At 39.7% G+C, this 20,214-nt stretch overlaps 3 protein-coding genes across 4 annotated transcripts in view; 2 read left to right on the forward strand and 1 right to left on the reverse strand.

The window, feature by feature from the left end:
- Positions 1-2,370: 2,370 nt before the first annotated feature.
- LOC137874093 (adenosine receptor A1-like) lies at positions 2,371-3,689 on the reverse strand. The gene is made up of 2 exons (XM_068712724.1): positions 3,346-3,689; positions 2,371-3,061 (listed from the first exon to the last, which is right to left on the reverse strand). The coding sequence occupies exons 1-2, from the start codon at positions 3,672-3,674 to the stop codon at positions 2,371-2,373; spliced, it is 1,020 nt and encodes a 339-aa protein (XP_068568825.1). The 5' UTR covers positions 3,675-3,689.
- A 2,314-nt stretch (positions 3,690-6,003) lies between these two features.
- Positions 6,004-9,524, forward strand: LOC137873953 (uncharacterized). Its single transcript, XM_068712475.1, has 6 exons — positions 6,004-6,175; positions 6,317-6,465; positions 6,564-6,637; positions 7,026-7,118; positions 7,720-7,818; positions 8,099-9,524. Exons 1-6 carry the CDS (start codon positions 6,065-6,067, stop codon positions 8,284-8,286), a joined length of 714 nt encoding a protein of 237 aa, XP_068568576.1. The 5' UTR covers positions 6,004-6,064; the 3' UTR covers positions 8,287-9,524.
- Positions 9,525-10,863: 1,339 nt separating this feature from the next.
- slc12a5a (solute carrier family 12 member 5a) overlaps positions 10,864-20,214 on the forward strand; it is a 150,759-nt gene continuing 141,408 nt past the window's right edge. For both annotated transcript variants that reach the window (XM_068712476.1, XM_068712477.1), the window contains exon 1: positions 10,864-11,196. In XM_068712476.1, coding sequence (XP_068568577.1) covers positions 11,034-11,196 — 163 coding nt within the window. In that variant the 5' untranslated portion in view covers positions 10,864-11,033. The remainder of the gene's footprint in view (positions 11,197-20,214) is intronic.

The raw sequence follows: 20,214 nt of genomic DNA on the forward strand, positions 1-20,214 counted from the left end.
CACAATGTAAAAAAATACACCATAAGGAGTCAATTTACTGCATTCAAAATCTTATGTAAGCAAAAGTGCCTAACTTTATTGAAAAAAAAGGAACTTAAAGTATCAAAACTAGGCCTTCCTTATAAGGCAGAGACAGGTTGCTGTGAGCAGTGGAGTAAGGTGTTTACATGGGCCCCAGTGCACATTTTTATGACGGGCCCTAGTTACCAGTTATGAAGCAAACACACACACACACACACACACACACACACACACACACACCCACGCACACGCACACACACACATCGTATGGTCTCCTCACATGATGATAGAGACGTTGGACAATATCAACATGCATACAAAATAAACATATAGACATACAAAATACTAAAGAAAATAAGATATTTTTCATGTCATAGTTTATTAGTTTCAATAGTTAATGTAGAATAAGCATATCATTTTGTTATTGCTAGTGACTATTTAACCATTTTTTGGAAAATGCTAATTGTGTAATCTCAACATCATGTATCATGCTTTTTGTGCAAACCAGACACGATAAAGAAGAGAATGCTTCCACTTGAAATCTTATATATAAACAACAATCTAATCCTTGCCTTTAGGAGCATGGTCTCAGTAGCATGCCCATCATAGTTGACGGGATGTGGAATGGATGTGACTGAGCTCCTACTTTGTAGGCTCGTTAGTGGTCAGTGGTCAACTGTGTGTTGTATAGAACAGTTGAATGATGATTGGACATTAGATATGATTTTAAGGCTGCTAACAATCCCTCCTGACAGAATTCACTTTCCACATTGGTCTCTGTACACCAGTACGCTGATGAAAGCACCAAGGAGAAATGTTTGCACTGATCTCACATCCTCATCACATATCTGTTGATGATAGTCTTTTTTTGATGCCTAAAATCATGTATTGTAGCACTACCAACCAAACTGTAGGTTTGCCTATCTTTGCTGCTGCAAAGTTGGCCTCGCAATGAGGAGACTCATTTACCTGGTTCTAGCCATGCAGATAGTTTTGGTTGCAAATTGCCCTGAGTTATCCGTCTTTGATATTTCCACTGACGTCCCAGTGCATGAAAGGAAATTGCTTAGATATTACATTTTAAAAATTCAAAAGCAATTTGTCATTCTAGAAAAAATATGTTCCTCTGTGAGCATGGACTCTGTGGTAAGAGATGAAACGTGAATGATGTGAATCAGGATGAAAGGCTATAATCACATGCATATTCTACACATAGTGACAAAGTTTACTTTTTATCCATTTGAATGAACATATGTGTAAATAGTTATTATTGCCATGTGTAGGCTGGTTGCAAGCTGCATGGAGATTTGATTTACAGTGCACCAGTGAATGAAAGAGGTGTTCTTATGAAAGAAGTATACTAAAATGCATTTTGTCATAATATCTTTTTTCTTACTATTTTCATCAGGTGTTTTAACGTTACATATCTCAAACTACACAATACAGAACAAAGCAAACGATACAATAAAAAACAGTCTTATTATTTCAACCACTATTCATGTGTGATGAATTTGAACTTGTGGTTTCAGTAAGTCGTCATGTTATCCATGAATGATCCTCTCAATCACATCACATTCAACACAACAGACCATAAAATTACCATTTTGTATATATTCTTATAAAAGTGCATGTTTTCCAACTTGTCACATGTACATAACTGCTAATGTTATTGTTAGAAATAATTAGAAGCAAAGATCAAGCTGCTGGCAGCAAATAAAAACGTGGATATTTCTGGATTAATGCATGACATAAAACATCCTCAATTGTACTTTGTCATTAAATGGAAAGTGATAATAAATCAGTTGTAATACGATAAAGTAGTTTTATATAATTGATGGCTACAACAACAAAGTATTTTTGTCCATCAGATACATGTTACAGATGATTCTCACTTCCTCTTAGGCTTGAAACTACGTCTTTAATAGAACACGATATGGGAAGTACACTTGTTTGCAGTTTAACTCAGAGTCAGATGAAATATATTGAGGATCTTGTGCGTCCAACACAGACATAATACAGTATGAGGAGAGTTCTCAGTCCAGCTCTGCTTAAAGACTGACAGCAGTGGAAACTTTACACATGATATGTTGATAGCAGACAAGAAGTAAATAGTCACAAAAAAGTAAAGACTCACAAAATATATGTACAGAACAAAATGCTGAACTAAATATAGCTAAAGATCTTAAAAGTAAATGTAAAAATGAAATGGCTAACCACAAACCTATAAGAAGTGTAACTGATAACAAAACTGACATTTCTTCAATAAAAACATGCCTCAGCTAAATAAAATACATTCTGATGAGTCAAATATAATGGATATGCTTTGTATTAATCAATTTGCTTGTATAATCATTCATTACAAACAACTAAGGAAATCTTCCTACACTCATTTTTGGCCACGCTGTTAATGTTACTGTTACTGGGATTGTTGTCTGTCGTCTGGCTTGTCTGAGTTCCTTGTTTTTCTTTTCCACATGTGATAAACTCCCTCCAGAGCTTCAGGTACGCCGCCTTGATCTTTTGTATTTTGAATGGGTACACGACTGGGTTTACAGCCGAGTTAGCGTGAGAAAGCAGGATGCCAACATAGAAAGCTGTTTCTGGTACATCGTTCGGCCCACCAAAGTAAACGATGCAGTTCATAACGTGGAGAGGGAGCCAGGACAGGGCAAACAGAGCCAAGACCAGAGACAGAGACCCGGCCAGCTGCTTCTCTTTCTTCAGGTAGTTCTGAGACTGTTTTTGGGGACCGTTACCTGGTTTCTCTCGAAGGTTTCCTCGTATGGTGCAGAAAATGTAGCCGTACATTACAGTCATCACCAGCAGCGGTGTGAGGGTGCAGAGAAAGAAGCTGAAGTAAACCAGGTATGACATGGGGATCACATCTATAAACCGGCAGACAATAGTAGAGTCGACTGACTTGGATAAGGTTTCGTGGTTGTACCATCCGAACATGGGAGCAAAACTCAGTGGTATTGCAACAAGCCAACACGCTGCTACCACAAGCCGAGAATGTGTCTGTGTGACTGTCCTTTTGTACCTAAAAACAGAAAAGAAGTAATGGTTGGTATCCTCAACAAATATTGATGTATTTGAGCGTTATGACGAAACAGAACAATTCAAAGAAGTATAAAAATGTTTTACATACATCATCTTGTCATTGTAATTTTGAAAACATAAAGCCATTTTCATTATCTAAAACATCTCATAGTACAATGACTACATGTAGTTTTAGCAGAATATATGACTGAATCCCTGACACTGGCAGTGCCATTTTAATTCCCTCTGCATTCAGGAAGCGTTAGTACATCTGAATAATCTCACCTGAGTGGGACATACACCCGAAGGAAGCGGTCCACTGCAATAGCCGTGAGACACAAAACTGAGACGAGGGTCAACAGGACGACCACACAGCTGATGAAGAGACAGCCGTGGAATGAAGTCTTCACTCGTCCGTCCACCACCACAGCCAGCGGTATGGCCACACAGCCAACCAAGAAGTCGGCTACAGCCAGACAGACAATGAGGCAGAAGGTGGGCTGTTGAATGCTTTTACTGGTCCACAGCGCCAAAATAACCAGCACATTACCAAGACAGCAGCTAACAGCGATGAGCACCTCCAACAACGTGTAGATCACTGGTCCCACATCCATTGTGCTTCGTCTCTGCTGGATGTTTGATAGTGAATGGTGTCGCGAGTCTGAGCCTGAATGTGCTCTTGTGAAACCTTTGAGGCCTTTTAGCAGTGTTTTTTTTTTTTTTTATAATAGACCATACATGCCACATTTCTACAGGTGGGACAATAATCTAATCGCAGTTGCAGTGGTATATGAGTCACTAAAGAACAAGCTATCTGGCCAAGTAAGCCACAAAGCCACATCCTTGATTCAAGATACAGTTTCACTTCACTGAAAGCTGGTGCAGCCTACTGTATGTTGTGTTTATGCAGCCCAAGTGGCTCATTGCATATTCTGGCATAAAACTCTTTTCCTGCTTACTGAGCCTATATGTCTTGTTTCCAATGCAAGCTCTGTCAATGGAGGCGCAAACACATACACCTACACACACATACACACAGACACACACCCACACACACACACACACACACACACACACACACACACACACACACACAGACCTCTCCAAAATAACAAGACAGTGTATGCATGTTTTGTTGGTACTTTCTAATAAAACAACCTTTTTTAAATGCTTTATAATAATTCATAAATTACTCTATTACCATGAGTTGAAAGTCATTGTATTAGAACAATTTTCATGTTTCCCGGTTGATTCCAAAAATCTCTCTGGCTGGTGTTAACCCTCCTCCAGAATGACACTTGCTTCGTCTTTTTAGATTAAAATCAAAAAGAAGACCTAACAAATGAACGTTTCCCCTTTTTAAAAAAGTTTTGCACTGATAACTTCATTAATTATGGATTCCTGATATGCCACCAGGATATAATGGGTTTTAGCCGTCTGTGCTCTTCTATACCAGACTGGTAGTCCTAGTCAATTTTCTGTATTCACAAAAGATCATTAAAATTATTTGGAATATATCAGTCTGAGCTTTACCAAATACAGTGGCTCTGAAAATACAATAATAATAGTGATAATAATAGTAGTAATAATAATAATAATACTATTGGATGGATTGCTAAGAAATTTGGTACATGACCTCCTCAAGGTGCATCAATCAATCAAATTTATTTATAAAGCACATTTAAAAACAACACATTTTGACCAAAGTGATGTACAGACCAGAGCAGGTAGCTAAAATCACACATAAAAGAAACACTGACCTAAACATCAATGCACAGAGCTCCCAAATAAACAACACATAACAACAAGTAAAAAAAAAAAGAAATTAGCCACATCAGGAAGACTGAAGGTGTGTTCACACCTTAAAGCGTGTGTTTTGAGCCTGGACTTAAAAGAGTCAATGAGGGGGCAGATCTGAGTGGGAGGGAGACGCTGTTCCACAGTGGAGCTGCAACTGCGTGGTCAGTCCTGTGCTTGAGTTTAAATCGGGGGACGCCATAGTAATACGTTCCCTCTGTACCTGTCAGGTGCCTGGCTGCTGCATTTTGGACCAGTTGAAGGCGGGGCAGGGACAACTGTTTAATCCCAGTACACAGGGAGTTGCAGTAGTCCGAGGATGAATTTCTCAACAACTTTTGATGAGAGAAACTGCTTCATTTGGCAATAGTGCGAAGCTGGAAAAAAAATATTTAACTACTGCATTGACTTGCTTGTCAAACTTAAAAGGCGGAATCAAATATCACAACAAGGTTTTTGACATGGGGTTTCAAAGGTGGACCGGTTGCCAACGCTGTTTGTTACCTTAACCACTTTATTCCAAAATCTGAACTTTGCAACAACCTTAACTGTGCAGCATTAACCACATTGCTTCTTTGGAAGGTCACACTTAAACATCCCAAACAGAAAATCAAGATATTGTTCTTAAAGAATCTGTATTTAACATTCTGAACATTGATATGGCAGAAAACACAATTTTGCTATGTAAAAATATAGTGGAGTAATGACTAACTGAACACAAAACAAAGTCTCTCTCCCTCCCTATGTACAGTGTGTTGTCATCTGATCTTCTCCATGCTTTGTTGACATAATCGAGCTAGCTGTGCATGCTTTTAGTGCATGTTAGTACATGTGAGCCAGCATCAAAATCTCAGTGTGTAGCATGGATTTGGGATACACTGTTAGTCGTGTTTGACAAAATGTGGAAGAATTGATCCTGAAAATGTTAATGCACACGCACTATACTGTTGTAGAACTGCAAAACACACATGAAACCTCAACCCTCACAAACGGCCCCCTTTCCCTCAGTTTGGTAACAGCAGTATTTCCATGCCAGTTTGATAAGTAAACATGAAGGCTTACTGAAAATGCAAACATTCTGGTCAGTTGGGGGTGGTACTCACTAGAGCAGGGTTGAGCAGATGAGGCACGAAAATAATTGGTCAGTGATATCTCGGCTCTCTCTGTAAGACCGACCTCAGAGAGACAAACAGGTGTCAGAGCCACCATGAAGACTTTGTGTGTCGCTGCTGTTGTTGTGCTGAGTCTCACCTCAGTGTGCCAGGCTGCGTCGCTGGCCTGTGAGAAGCTGCTCAAGCCAGTGGACAATGATCCAGATGTAAGTTCCACATTTATTACTAACTTTGTATTTTCTAAACTGCTTTATTAAATGAAACTCAACTGAATCCAACCTGAACATTTACAAATTAACTATTAATAATGAATAAATTAACAAGATTCCCTTCTTTTGTTATTTCAGTTGCGTGGGAGTTGGTACCTCATAGCCATTTCCTCGCAAAGCTGTTGGGTTTCAACAGTAGTGAGTTCTGTTTTATGGCCAAGTATTGAAGTAAACGTTACCTCTAAAGACACCCGGAACATCTACACTGCCGAATATAAGTATAAATTGTGAGCAATCTTTCATCTTATTGAGTATTTGTACATACAATACCGTGTCCTGTAAAGTTGTATTTTCAGTTGTTATATATTTAATAAATGCTTTGCAGTTATGGATATTGCGAAACGGATTCAGAAGATTATTTATATGAGAACAACACATTGTTTGATGTCAACGTCAACAGTAAGAGTTTTGTTAAATTGTCTCTTTGCCTCTACTTTTTCTAATCACTATGTTAATTTTTTACAGTGCAGACCACTACTTCTACTACTACTACTACTACTACTACTAATAATAATAATAATACAAATAATAATAATAATTGATTGTGCAAATACGTTTGAGCCCTCTGGCTTTCAAATGATTTGTAGGATACTGAAATGTTGCACAAATTTTTGTGATATTTCTCAAACTTGTTATTTTATCTAATGTAATTTCTTTTATCATTTTAAAAATCTTGTATTTGTATTTTTTACATTTTGATACAGATATAGTGTGAATATGATTTTTGACATTATAGTTTTACCATAACCCATTTAATGTTTTATTACCATCCACATTTTTCCAACAGGTACTCCATTGGGTCAACCAGACGAGCTGCTGCAGAGTGGCTGTCCTGACTGCTTCGTTGTAAAGGACGATTACAGCATTTTATTTCTCTTTAGTAAGGAGAACAGAGGGATAAAATATGAAAATATGTGATCATATTCCCAACTATCGGGATGTACAGTAATATAAAGCTAGCCGATAGGAACAACACTAAATTGTGACGGAACAGCTGAGCTAAACGCTAATGCCAGCATGCTAAGATGCTGATGTTAAGCTTGTATAATGTTTCCCATGTTCACCATCTTAGGTGCTAATTAGCACTAAGCACATGCATAGCTGAGACTGATTGGAATGTAGTATTTGGTAATGAACCAAATAATAGGAGGAATTGCCTTAACCTGATGAAGGCTCTAGAGGAGAAATGAAGGGATTGTTATTACAATTCACCATGAGGGCAACATGAATGTCTGTACAAAACTGGAAGGCAACCCATCTGATAGTCGTTGAGATTTTTCAATGTAGAAGTGGTGAACCCAATGACAAACAGACCTTAACATCCTTTAAAAATATTGCTCACTAATATTACTGTATTTTGTTTTCATCTCTAACAGGTCTTTAATAGCATGCACTCTAAACACGCATTGAGTGAGATGTTACTGGTGTAGACAGAATATCATCACGAGGCTTTCATCTCCAATGTGTCCCCTCTTTAACAGGTAGGAGACAGAATGTCACTGATGCTGAGCTGAAGGAGTTTGAGTCACAGGCAGATTGTCTCGGCTGGTCCAAACCACAGGTCTTTAACTCTGATCACGGTGAGACATGAAAAAAGAGTACCATGTCTTTGCAGTCAGTATTTGAAAACAGAGGGAGTGTGACGCTACACCATGATAGTGATACAAACCTATTATTATAATAAGAATTATAATTATTATTATAAATATTAATATTATTTTCTGCAGTGCCATATGCAATACATTATACAAATGTATTGTGGGGTTGTTATAAATTGCCATGTACATTAAAGAATTCAATATAAAATAGTGTTATTCGTGTTGTCAGTACTTTTTTTTTTTTTTTTTGCTCCATTCACAGATCATACAAACTGCCTGTCAGTTGAAGATGGGGACGAGGATATGTCAAGATTATCATCCTTGATCTTTGAAAGAATGAAAAACACGTATACTGTGCAACTCAAGTGTTTCACAGAGACTTTCTATTCTTTGCCCGACACTGCCTTTAAGTGGACTCAGCAAAGTTGGTCTAACTTTTTTTCGTTTTGAAGGGAATTATTACTGCTTGATTTTCTGTTAATAGACTCTCAAACCCCTTTTTCCTTGATTTAGGTTTTTATTGATACTCTATGGTGCTTTTTACAGCAAAGACAGTATATTCTCTCTTGTAGACAATTCAGCATCATCTATAATATCGGATATATTGAATAATGAATAAGGTTGATTCATTATAACATTGATTTATTTTTTCCCTTTTCTTTTCCATTTTTACTGAATAAATGATTATTAAAGTGTGACAGATTTTTTTCAATGCAGACAGAGAGTTTTAGAAAGACATATATCTAAACTGTTTACTGCTGCAGAACGTTGTGCAGCAACTCAGCCCGCTCACAGATCTGAATCACATTTATAGACTTCCCAGTTGTGGTGAAAAAATAAATGTTTCTCTGATTCGCATCAAATAACATGAGATGTGTCTACAAATTAACTTGGCGATGTGTGCTTTTTGGTATTTGTGCTAAAGTGTTTTGGATCAAGATTTGTGTTTAACGATAAATCAAAGTTAAAGTTAAAAAGAGTTTACCCCTTTACACTTTGATTTCAAATGTGTTTTGAGTGATCGGATTGCAATTAAATAGTTCTTAACAACCTGAAAGTACAGGTGTAATATTAGCTCAAAAGTATGGCCCAGTGCTGGTTAGCATGATCTCTTATTAATTGCAGACCTAGACCCCTTCACAACAAACATGTTGACTTACTAAACACTTGTAACGTGTAACTAATTACATTAATCATGTCTGAATACTATTTAGCTGCAGTTCTAGAGCAATGCAACTGTGCAAGCTGGCTCACTAACACAATTTACTGACACAGGTAAGGCTAATAAAGGGATATCACTGTTGTTAATGTTACACTTGAGGACTGCCTGCTATATAACAAGCAGACATGTACACACTTCAGTTAATATGAACTTGTCAATCCCCATGTATAGGATCACTGACATACATGGAGTCAAAATAATGGAAACACTTTTAATATAGAGTAATACAATTGGAAATCACAAACATAGCCTCCATTACACCCTTGAATCGGATTCACGTCACTATGACACAGCAAGAACATGATTTTGATAAGCTTCATGAAAGAGTTATTGCAGATCTGTGACATTGGAATACATTATGTTTAGCTAAACAGCTATACAATGAATATAAATCAGGGTATGCCCTCCCCTATGTCTACTGTATATTTGATGTTCATTCACAATAAAATAATGTTACAGAGTTGAACCCCTTCATAACCAAATCTGTACACGGTTTACTGAAATAAGAACAATGTCTTTTCATTGTCTGAATCTAGGTAATCTTGCATCACTGTAAGAAAGACAAAACTAAATCTGGCTAGATGATAGTTATTCAAAAACTGTTATGTGCTTCAAACATATCACGTCATGTTTCCCGGTGAGATGTTTGCTTGTGACGGGAGCTGGTTTGATTCTGGACCAAACAATATTAGGCTTTACCACCAGGAGGACATTTGTACATGCCATAGTAAGAAAAACGATATTGAATGACCAATTTAAGGTTTTTGGGTCCAGCTGTTGCTATTCCTCATCCTTGTTTGGATGAGGAATGTGAAAAGAGCAACACTCCCTCAGCTCAGATTTTTCCAGCAATTCAAATAGAATAAATGAATCAAAGTGAAATGAAATGAATCAAGTCGGATTGTTTCTTTTCAGTGATCGTCCAACTTCTTCATGTTCAAAGCTTAGCACCACTACCTTTGATGCAAACCACTGAAACTATGACTTGATTAACCTGGTGGCACAGGGGCAAAATCAGCCATTGGGCCCGACTAATGTTTAATTAAATTAGCATAAAACAGCTGACGCAACATAAGAACAGTGCCCTCAGATTTATGGGGTGGGAGGGTCCTGTCTGTTTGTCAGAGGTGGAAGAAGTATTCAGATGTTTTACTGAGCAAAAAGGATAAAGTACAAAAGTACTGGCATAAACATTATGCAGAAGTATGTAGAGAGTATGTCATTTCAATCATATTACTGGGTTATTATTGTTGTTGATTAATGTGTACATCACTTAACCTGTGCAGGTAAAGGTGGAGCTTTATTTTGATTAGCTTAACCCATAATCATACATCATAATTCATTCGTTGATTTAGATTATGTATTGAAGTAACTAAAGCTGTCAGTTGAATGTAAAACATACAATATGCTTCCGAAGTGAAATGGAGGGGATAGTGCCTACTTACTTACAGCATGCTTTCAGTTATTATTTACACATAAACTGTTTATGTACTAAAAACTCAACGCAGCTGCTTTACTAACTGATCTTCAGCGTATTCTGTGGTTGCCTAGCAACGCCAATTCAGAACTGTAGATGGCTGTGTTGCGTTGAACGCCGTCATTAAAAATGAAATATAATAAAAATAATAGTGATAAATAGGGGTACAATGTTGTTGTTTTTTCATGTTAAGTATAACAAAGTGTGATTTTTGTGTGTTTACGTTTTCCTTAAAGCGGCGCCACAAACCCCTCGGCTCTAGGACCCAGGTGCAGCGGCAGCACCAGACACCGGTTGATGAGACAGTCCAGTCGGTATTACACATCTAATTACCCGACAAAGAGCGGCTGTTCGCTCTCTGCAGTCTGAGGAAAGCTTATCAGACGGTGAAGGTGGACCTGCAGCAACGAGAGAAGAGAGAGCTTTTCCCTGCTGCCTTTGTCCATCACCCAGTCACCGTGGCAAGAGGACCCGTCGCTGGTCTCACCGGCGACAACCATGAGCCAGAGATTCACCGTCTGCAAGAGCGACGGCGACCGGCGCCCCTCAGACATCCAGGGGGAGGTGAACCAGCTGTTTGAGGGAGACGAGCCGCCGACCAGCAGCGGCGGAGCGGAGGGGGAGGATGCAGCCGGTACCGAGGTGGTGGTGGTGCTGAAAGGTAGGGTGACACTTAAGCCGGCTTCATTCAGCCTTACGCCGTTTGTTAGCTATAAGCTGCATGCTAGCAGTCATGATGCCTGACTCCTGCTCGGTGACACCACATTGTCTGTGTACAGATGTGTGTGTGTGACTTGAATCTGTAATGTTCACAAAGGGCACTGTCTGGCCAACAACATGAGGCACTGCAAAGGGCTCATGTTTTGCTTTCCCTCTTACAATATTTGCATTGTTACTGTTTGCATGCATTCTGGTGTCTATAAACAAAACGAGGGTATGTTTTTATGTGATTTCAAATGTTATGTTAATTGTGTGTATGCTTGCTCCAACTGTTGTACCTTCAAACATGTGTTTATTTTTACTGCACAAATCATCAGTGGTCGCTTTGAAGGGCATCAGTTATTTTCCTTACCCCTCAGTAGTCAGACAGTAGCCCATAATGCTCTTCATCTCGCCACCTGATTCATAGGATACATGTATACTTTCCTAAATGTAAGCAGTCATGATTTCACCCTCTCCACATGGGGCAGGGGAACTACTTGATTGAAAAGGAAATATGTCAATGTCAAGTGTGTTTCAAACCTTGTGGCTTGGCTTGGTTTAGTGCATACAGGACTATTCCTGTGCTCGCCATAAGAATGAATTTGATTTGAAGGGAGAATAAAAACACAGCATTCATCTCTACAGGTAAGTTAGTAATCCCAGCCCCATCCACTGGGAACCAGAGCCATTGTTGTGCCATCCTGTGACCAACTCACCTGAGTGAATTAATCAATGGCCTGTCAGTCATTCATTGAATTGAATGCAGCAGTGCAGAACAAATGGTAGAATGGCAGAAATTCCCATCAGGCCCAAAAAAATGGAAGCCATTACCATTACCAATTATTAGCAATAGAAAAAGTGCAATCATTCAGGTCCACTCAAGTGTAAATACAGATTTAGCTGCAACTGAATCAATGCATTTGTACAGTTTTAACTTATGAAGGCTGCCACATTAATGACATTTCAGAATAATTGGTCCGGCTCCCTAGATTCCCATAAATATTATGGCAGAGCTTATTGAAGCTCTAGATTGGCTGCTCCTTAGTTTCTGTGCTTTGCTCTGAAGTCTACTCCATTAACAGTAGGCAAACAGTTCCATATTTTGCCAGGACAGGTCTTTTCTGGATTTATATGTCTACCATTATAGCTTCATGGTATATACTTGCCCCTCTCACTGGATATATGAGATGTCATCCCCTTGTCTTTTCCTTCCTGCTGCGCCAACGTTAAGCAGTGCTGACAGATTTCCTTCCTGCTTTTAAACCAGCCGGCCACTAAGATGGGGAATGAAAGCTTTTAATTACCAGTCCAGCACTCCCCTTCATTGCTACAGAAAGCCTTGCAGGTTCAAAACATGCCTTGAAGGGGAATTAACATATGCCTCCTCAGCATTTCTCCACTTGAATGCCCCAGCGTGTATCAATCATTCCTCTGGACGTGAACGATGGCCGTGTGGGTCAGTAGGAACAAACCTCACTATCTCCTTATGTTCCCCTTGAGAGATGGGGAACACTTTACTGAAGGACTTCCCCTCATGTACAGTATGCTGTGTTCCTGCTAAGCTGCAGCCTTGTGGAGACCGGCGTCTCTGCATCCACTTTGCTGGTTGCCATAGTGACAGAGTAGGTTTTCACCAGAGTTGTCTCACACTGGTCTAAAGGGGAAACACTTTAGATCAGGAGAGTCCGTCATGAAATCAATCTCTTACTGCGTGGTGCTGTATTTTCTCTCCTGGGTTTTGTTCTGTGTGGCTTTGGGTTTTTGTAATAGAACAAAAAGATGAACTATATAGATGAAGATATAGACTATAACAATCATTTTCATTATCTTATTTTCTTTACGAAATTGTTTTGTTTGTAAAATGTTCACAATATCCCAGAACTAAAGGTGACATATTAAAATAACTAATTGTATGTGATTAAATGCAAATACATTCAGTCATAAAAGACAAAGAGGGGCAAAAATCTTGACATTTGAGAAAGTGAAACCAGAGAATATTTTGCATTTTATCGTGTAAAATTACTCAAATAATTGATCCTTTTTTTCAAAATAATATTTTTTTGTCTATTTAATAATAGACTTATCTTTGCCCCCCCCCTTCAGTCTTGTTCTTATCTTGACTGGCGGTACCAGAGCAATCTCTAAATTCTTCCCTCTTGGCTTGGACCCGTGATCCTGTTTCTATTGATCCAGGGGGAGGTGTGAGCTCAGCCAGCCCATGTGGTCGATGATGACTGACTGCAGCAAGGAGGAATATCCTAGTCTGGCTGCCAAGTGGCCTCTCTGCCCTTGACCTTGCAGTGGTGTATCGGGATACATCTTGGTTAGATCGGTCGGGCTCAGTGGTATGGGCTTCTTATTGGGTTCACAATGGGCTGGGTGTGGCAGTTGGCAAAATAGTGAGGCTTTGCAAATTTGAGGTCATTCAGAAATCTTATATTCCCAAACATATTTATCATTTAAGCCTGCAGTCATTGTTTTTTTTACCACTTGGATGGAGCACAGCGAGCTGTAAACCCAACCTAGTCACAGAGACTGTGTGCACTGACATATCGCATGTTATCACATTTCTAAAGTTGATATAGTGAGTGTAAGCAAACATTCATTATGAGTTGTGTGTCCACCTGATGAATGTATATTCCCTCTAGCTCTGTTTAGTCTCCATCCTCTCCTGAGGGAAATATCTGGCGGTTCAGCTGTTAAAAGCTCAGCTGTGTTCACCAGCTAGTTCACCAACTTCTTCTGTCAAACAAAAGCTGATGAGAGCGATCAGAGTTGACCAAAACACTAAAGTTGTGTGCTGGAAAACCGAAACAATTAGCTGAAAGGTGGTAAAATGTTCTGTGAAGCGGAATCGCCTGATCATATTATGTGGGTCACACATTAAACACAGTGTTTTGATCCATTTTTAATATAACATTATTGATTAGAGCAGCTTTAAGATAAGAGTTTATGCTGCTCAAATCCTTTGGATTCTCACTGTAACTACTGTATTAAATACCATTTTTACATGAGTGAGCACACCTCCATATGTCTGAACTATTTTAGGTGAACTAGGGTGGTCTCTTTTTTATAACTCCATCTAGTACTGATGCACTCTTTGCATGCCTCGACTCCCGTGGTTTTCAGTCAAGCTGTGAATGCTCCAACAGTTTCTAAATGTGTGTAAGAGTGTGTGTGTATATGTACTCGTGGTGTAGTTTTATTCATGTATCAACAGTAACTAGCAGAAGCAGAAGGGCTTGGTTAATAACTGTTACCCAGTTTGTCCCCGGAGGTTTGGTTCACGAGCAGAGAGGCCGACTTGGCTGAGGTTAAATCCGTGTCAGGATGTTCTGTTTCCTTGTCAGCGAATGCGGTCCAGAAGACAATGACACAGCATGGGAGCACAGCGACAACAACCACAACAGCACTACCTAATAAGCTCATGAACAGATTTAGTTTGGAGCGAAAAATGAATGTGTGCATTTGTGTCTTGCACTTACAATAGGTCAATTTCTTAAATGTATACGAAATGTGTGTGTGTGTGTGTGTGTGTGTGTGTGTGTGTGTGTGTGTCTGTGTGTGTGTGTCGAGTAACAAATTGATTTAGACCATTAACAGGAGTGTGCGATTCCCAGTGCCCTTCCTTTCACTCTAATTTAAACAACGTATTACTGTGTGTTTGCTGTGGTATCACCTTGTGTATACTGGCCTTTCAACACCAAACCCAGTGCGGAGCTATTAGCAGACCGTTATTAAAGGCTAAAGCTGGTGATCTTGTGTAATTTATTTTTCTATTGTCAATAAAACCAAAACCAGTATTTTCTGACGTTCTATGTCGCACATGTTCTAGTGCCAATATGACTTCCTAGTTAAATTAAGCCCACTGGTTCCTACTCAAGATGCAGATCTTTAAAAAACGGTCATAAATATCCATGTTTTGCTTTTTAGCTAATATTATTAAATCAGGATTAAATACGGTATTTGTTAGGGACTATTCTCCACATATTATTGTTATCAATAAGTCGGCTGAAATCCGTATCCAGCAGCGGCTGTCAGCGATTGTGCTCCCATGATAATGGGCTGTTGGCCAGCCAGACGGAGGATTGTTTGTGTGTTTATTCAGGCATTTCTGCCCCTGTGCTGTAATGAATGCCGTGTAAATAATAGAGAACCTCTTTGATATAGAGGTGCGGTCGGACGGTGAACACAGATATTGAGTCACAAAGGGCCGTTGTGGATGACTCCTATTGTAGGATTAATATAGTGGGGTGGCTGTTTATAGTCACCGCTGGGAAGAGTGTGGACACCTGATTAGGATTTTTATGGATTATTTATCAACACCCGGAAAGCCTCGTGTAATCACAGCTTTTCTTGTCATGAAGGGAGAAATGTGGTACTAAAACTGCATTTGTTGTTGTTGGCCATCTGTTCACACAAAAAAGAGATTAGGTTTGAGACGGGAGGTCTTGTTTGGATAAAAGCAAAATTCTTCTCATCTTTGAAATGTATGGAGGCTACAAAGATAATGTCAACATCGCATGGAAACGGAAGTGACAAACCCTGCTACAAGAGCCTTGTTTATTAGTGTTAACTCGAGACCAATTTACCAGTTTGTCGGTACAGTTTGTTTGGCATGTCCCCCCCCACACACACGCACACGCACACACACACACACACACACACACACACACACACACACACACACACACACACACACACACACACACCTGTGATAGGTCCTGGTAATTTGGACTCTTGTTAGCTGTAGCTTTGAAAATACACACATCAAAGAGCTTTTCGTTTCCAACAGCCAATTAATGCTAATTGGTTTGACATTCAGTCTAATATGAGCCACCTTTTGTAACCGTGTCTGCAGTGATTGTTAGTGCAAAGTTCTTTACTATGAAGTGTTATGATATTTAGTCTGCCTCCTGTTGTTTTGTGCACATAGAGGAACAAGCGTACCTCCTGTGTGCAAAAGAGTAGACCTGATGGTTTATGTAATCACACGCTGCTGCTATAAACAAAAAGGTAATCCGTCAAAACCTTGGGGTTCGTAGCCGTTTAATGGGATTTAAATGATGAAGATTGCTTTACCTTAGGTCATCTTGGAGACTTTAAGGTGCTCTTTGTGCTCGGCATGGCCCTGCTTGAGATTCATAGTGCCACGCTCTTGTCTTGAATCCTTCCCAACCACATTATCAAAGCTGGGCTGATAGGGAGAGGGGGATTTGGAGGCAAATGGTTTGTTTTCAGAGCACCTGGTTTCTTATTTTAGCTAGTATCCCTGTTTTACTACTGTTGTTGAGTAACACCTGTCTCTCAATACAACACTGCACATGAATGTATAGGTATGTGTATATATATATATATATATATATATATATATATATATATATATATATATATATATATATAGGTATGTGTATATATATATATATATATAAATATATATATATATATATATATATATATAAATATATATATATATATAAATATATATATATATATATATATATATATATACTGTATATATATACTTTGTGACACGACAATGCAATGCACAATGAAAATTAAAGGGCAGAAAATAAGATACTTTTTTGTTGATAGTGAGTGAGACAATTATAAGAACATCTTGAAAAAAACAATAATTAAAATAAAAGGTGATTTAAATAAAAAATAAAAATCAACTTGGTTTCTTTTACATTACCTGCCAGTAAATCTGAATTGTTTGAATTATATTATTTTCTCTGGATCCAGTAAACTCTTGAACCTTCCACTTATACCTTTCTTTGTCTTTTTGCCCATCTGTCCTCCTGCTGCTGTAATGCCATTTAATGGCTTAAAATGTTCTCCCTCAGAAGAGCCATTGATTTGTAATCTAGCGAGCCATTAAATGCCACGGCTTCTCCGCCATCATTCACCCTGTTATTGCTTTTTTTTCTGCCAAAGAGGGGCCCAGCAATAAAGTGTCGATCGATACAACTCATACACCATTACATGTATGTCCAGTCCCTGTCTAATTATCTGTTCAAATTGAATCAAGTGATTAGAGGCTTTTTCAGCACGGCACGGTTTAACAGGGAGGTGTGGTGACATTGACCAGACAGCAGAGGGCAGCCAGCCTAATGTTTTGACTAATGCTGTGTGTGTGTGTGTGTGTGTGTGTGTGTGTGTGTGTGTGTGTGTGTGGGTTCTGTAGAGCGCTTGAGAAATCCTTTTCATTTTTTTTGTCACAAGGTTTAGGTTTTTTACACATTATATGATAATGTACAACAGACATATGTAGTTTTAACAGCTGCTTCTTGAACGTGCAGAATGTGTTAATAAAAGTACATGTGAATTGGAAGGCTGAATGTGACAAATTAATAGCTCTGCAGTGACCCAGACAAGTGTGTTTCTCCGCTGAGACAACAGGGGGCAGTCGTGTCCTAATCAACACGGCCAGCGTCTAAGTATATTCCCTTCAGTCAGAATCATGGGGTAGAAAAACCTGATACAAGAAAGAGGATCAGGAACCCAGCGAATTACACAACAGTCTCTGTTGTGTGTGTGTGACTGAAGGTGCGTGTTAAGCATATGGCAAGTGAGCTCAGAGTGTGTGTGTGTGTGTGTGTGTGTGTTATCTTGTGTGTGTGTGTGTGTGTGTGAGGATAAGAGGAATAAAAAGTAAGAGAGAGAAAAAGGTAACAGCTCAAGAGGGGGAGTAAACCTCCCTTAGCCCAGAAATCCTCGTGCCGTTATGTAACTGTGTCTGTAAACAGGGGGAGGTGTGTGTGTGTGTGTGTGTGTGTGTGTGTGTGTGTGTGTGTGTGTGTGTGTGTGTGTGTGTGTGTGTGTGTGTGTGTGCACGGTGGAGGATTGGGACCAATTGATAGAAAGTGACAAAATCCTCCTCACATGCAGGCAGGCTGCAGGGCAGACCTCAGTGATACTAACATGGGACGAAGGAGGGAGGAGAGAGGAGGAGAGAGGAGGAGAGGAACCCTCGGCGGGGAGAGGTAGAGCACTTCTCCTCGACCACTCAACTCGGACGATGACACATCCATAGCGGGTCCACAGATCCAGCTCGTTGTGCAGGCACACGGCCTGATCGTCAAACCTCTACACTGGAGATTTCTATCGTGTCTGCATTCTCACAATGCCACTAGCATTAACATCCCACATCCAATCGGCCTGTCGGGCTGCTTTACAGCATCCTGTGAGAAACGGCCGTGAATGCCTTTAGAAAGGTCTTTTACAGAAATGTACTCAAGGTGCATTTTGTGTGTATTCTCTATTTCATTCTTACAGTACCTGAGAAGGGGTGCGGGTGTTTCCTGGCATTGTTTTAAAGAGTAACTATGGCCTGCATATTGCATGTTTAGCATTTTATCTAGAGCTGAAACAATTAGTTGCTTTAATTGATTAGTCAGTCGACAAGTTTCATAAACAAAAATGGCCAAAATGTCACTGGTTCCAGCCACTAAAATGTGAATATTTGCTGTTTTTTTGTCTTAGTCAAAACAAACTGTGATTCTGGGAAATTTTGATGGGCTTTTGACTTATTGGTAACTAAAATAACTGTTACAACATTAACATGTTACCATTAAAGCCCAGAAAGAAGAATATTCCTCTGTATGAGATTGTTCAAGGCTAAACTGACTCATAACAAATGGGATCAAAGTTGAACTTGAATGAGATGGAATAATGTAGATTTTCTGTATGTAGTTCCCGTGATGACATGATGACCCCTGTCTCTCCACCTTTTCCCATCGCCTCTCAGTGACTCGTCTGTATTGTACATTTGTTTTTTGCATGTGTCACTGTTGGCATATCACGGCGTTGCAGTTAGTTTCATCATTCTGAATTTATTTATTAGTGGGATCCGCCTTTACTCAGCTCAACACCGTCCGGATCTGTAGGCAGTGAAGTCTCTCAGGACTATTCTGCACATTTAACAGCTGAACTAAACACTGTTGTGTAGCAAAGTTTGTCATAATATTTCCCACTCAAAAAAATCGGTGTATATCAGTTATATTTAGGGAGATACTAAATGAAACCTAAATGTAAGAGATGTAGTGTTGGTGTGTGTGTGTGTGTGTGTGTGTGTGTGTGTGTGTGTGTGTGTGTGTGTGTGTGTGTGTTATTTTGGTCTGTTTTTGAGAGCAGAACACGCTCCATCTACTGAGGCGATAGAGGCAGAGAGCAGAGGTCCAGAGATGCAGGTCATGGATCCCCATGGGCCTGGGCTGGTATTCAGGAATTACAGCAGGCCTTCCTGTCCCCCAGGACCACTGCGCTGTTCTCTCTCTCTCTCTCTCTCTCTCTCTCTCTCTCTCTCTCTCTCTCTCTCTCTCTCTCTCTCTCTCTCTCTCTCTCTCTGACTGGGAAACAATTTGGGGCTGAGGTGGGAGCATAGTTTTGGTTTGAAAAGGCGAACTGTAAAGGGAGATATATGATGTAAGAGTTGTGCCACCAGCTAAATTCATTTTAAGTATGTGCCTTCAATTTGAGTTTTGTGTTGGGAGTTTTAGCCCTGTTTTTGGCTGGCTGGTGAGCAGGCAAGGTGCCATAGTGCAGCAGCAGACGAGCGGGAGAAGGATGGGCCTTGGCCCCATGTGTGTGTGCCTCACTGGACTCGTTCCACCGCCCAGGTCTCTCCACAGTCCACAGGTTCTGTCAGCTCGTCGCGCTCAGTTGGGGTTACACTCTCCATCACCATTACCATGCATGCCACTGTTGTGGCGCAATGTCAAGAGGGTGACTGCAGAGCAGATCCGGCTCAAGAGGATTTCCGATTACCTGTAATTGTCTTAGAGTACATACGTCAATTATGTACAGAAAAGGTGATCATAGCAATTAATATCTTTAGAAATCAGTTGTATGCCTTCATGACAGTTCACCACCAATACCTAGTCTGGTAGTCTAGATATAACATTGGCATGCATGTTGCCACAGATGCAATAATGGTTAAAAAATGTCCAGTAGAATACACTTATATATAGATATA

This window comes from Cebidichthys violaceus, unplaced genomic scaffold, assembly GCF_023349555.1.
Source record: "Cebidichthys violaceus isolate CVI_PGR_0920_01 unplaced genomic scaffold, fCebVio1.0.p SCAF_17, whole genome shotgun sequence".
NCBI lineage: Eukaryota > Metazoa > Chordata > Actinopteri > Perciformes > Stichaeidae > Cebidichthys > Cebidichthys violaceus.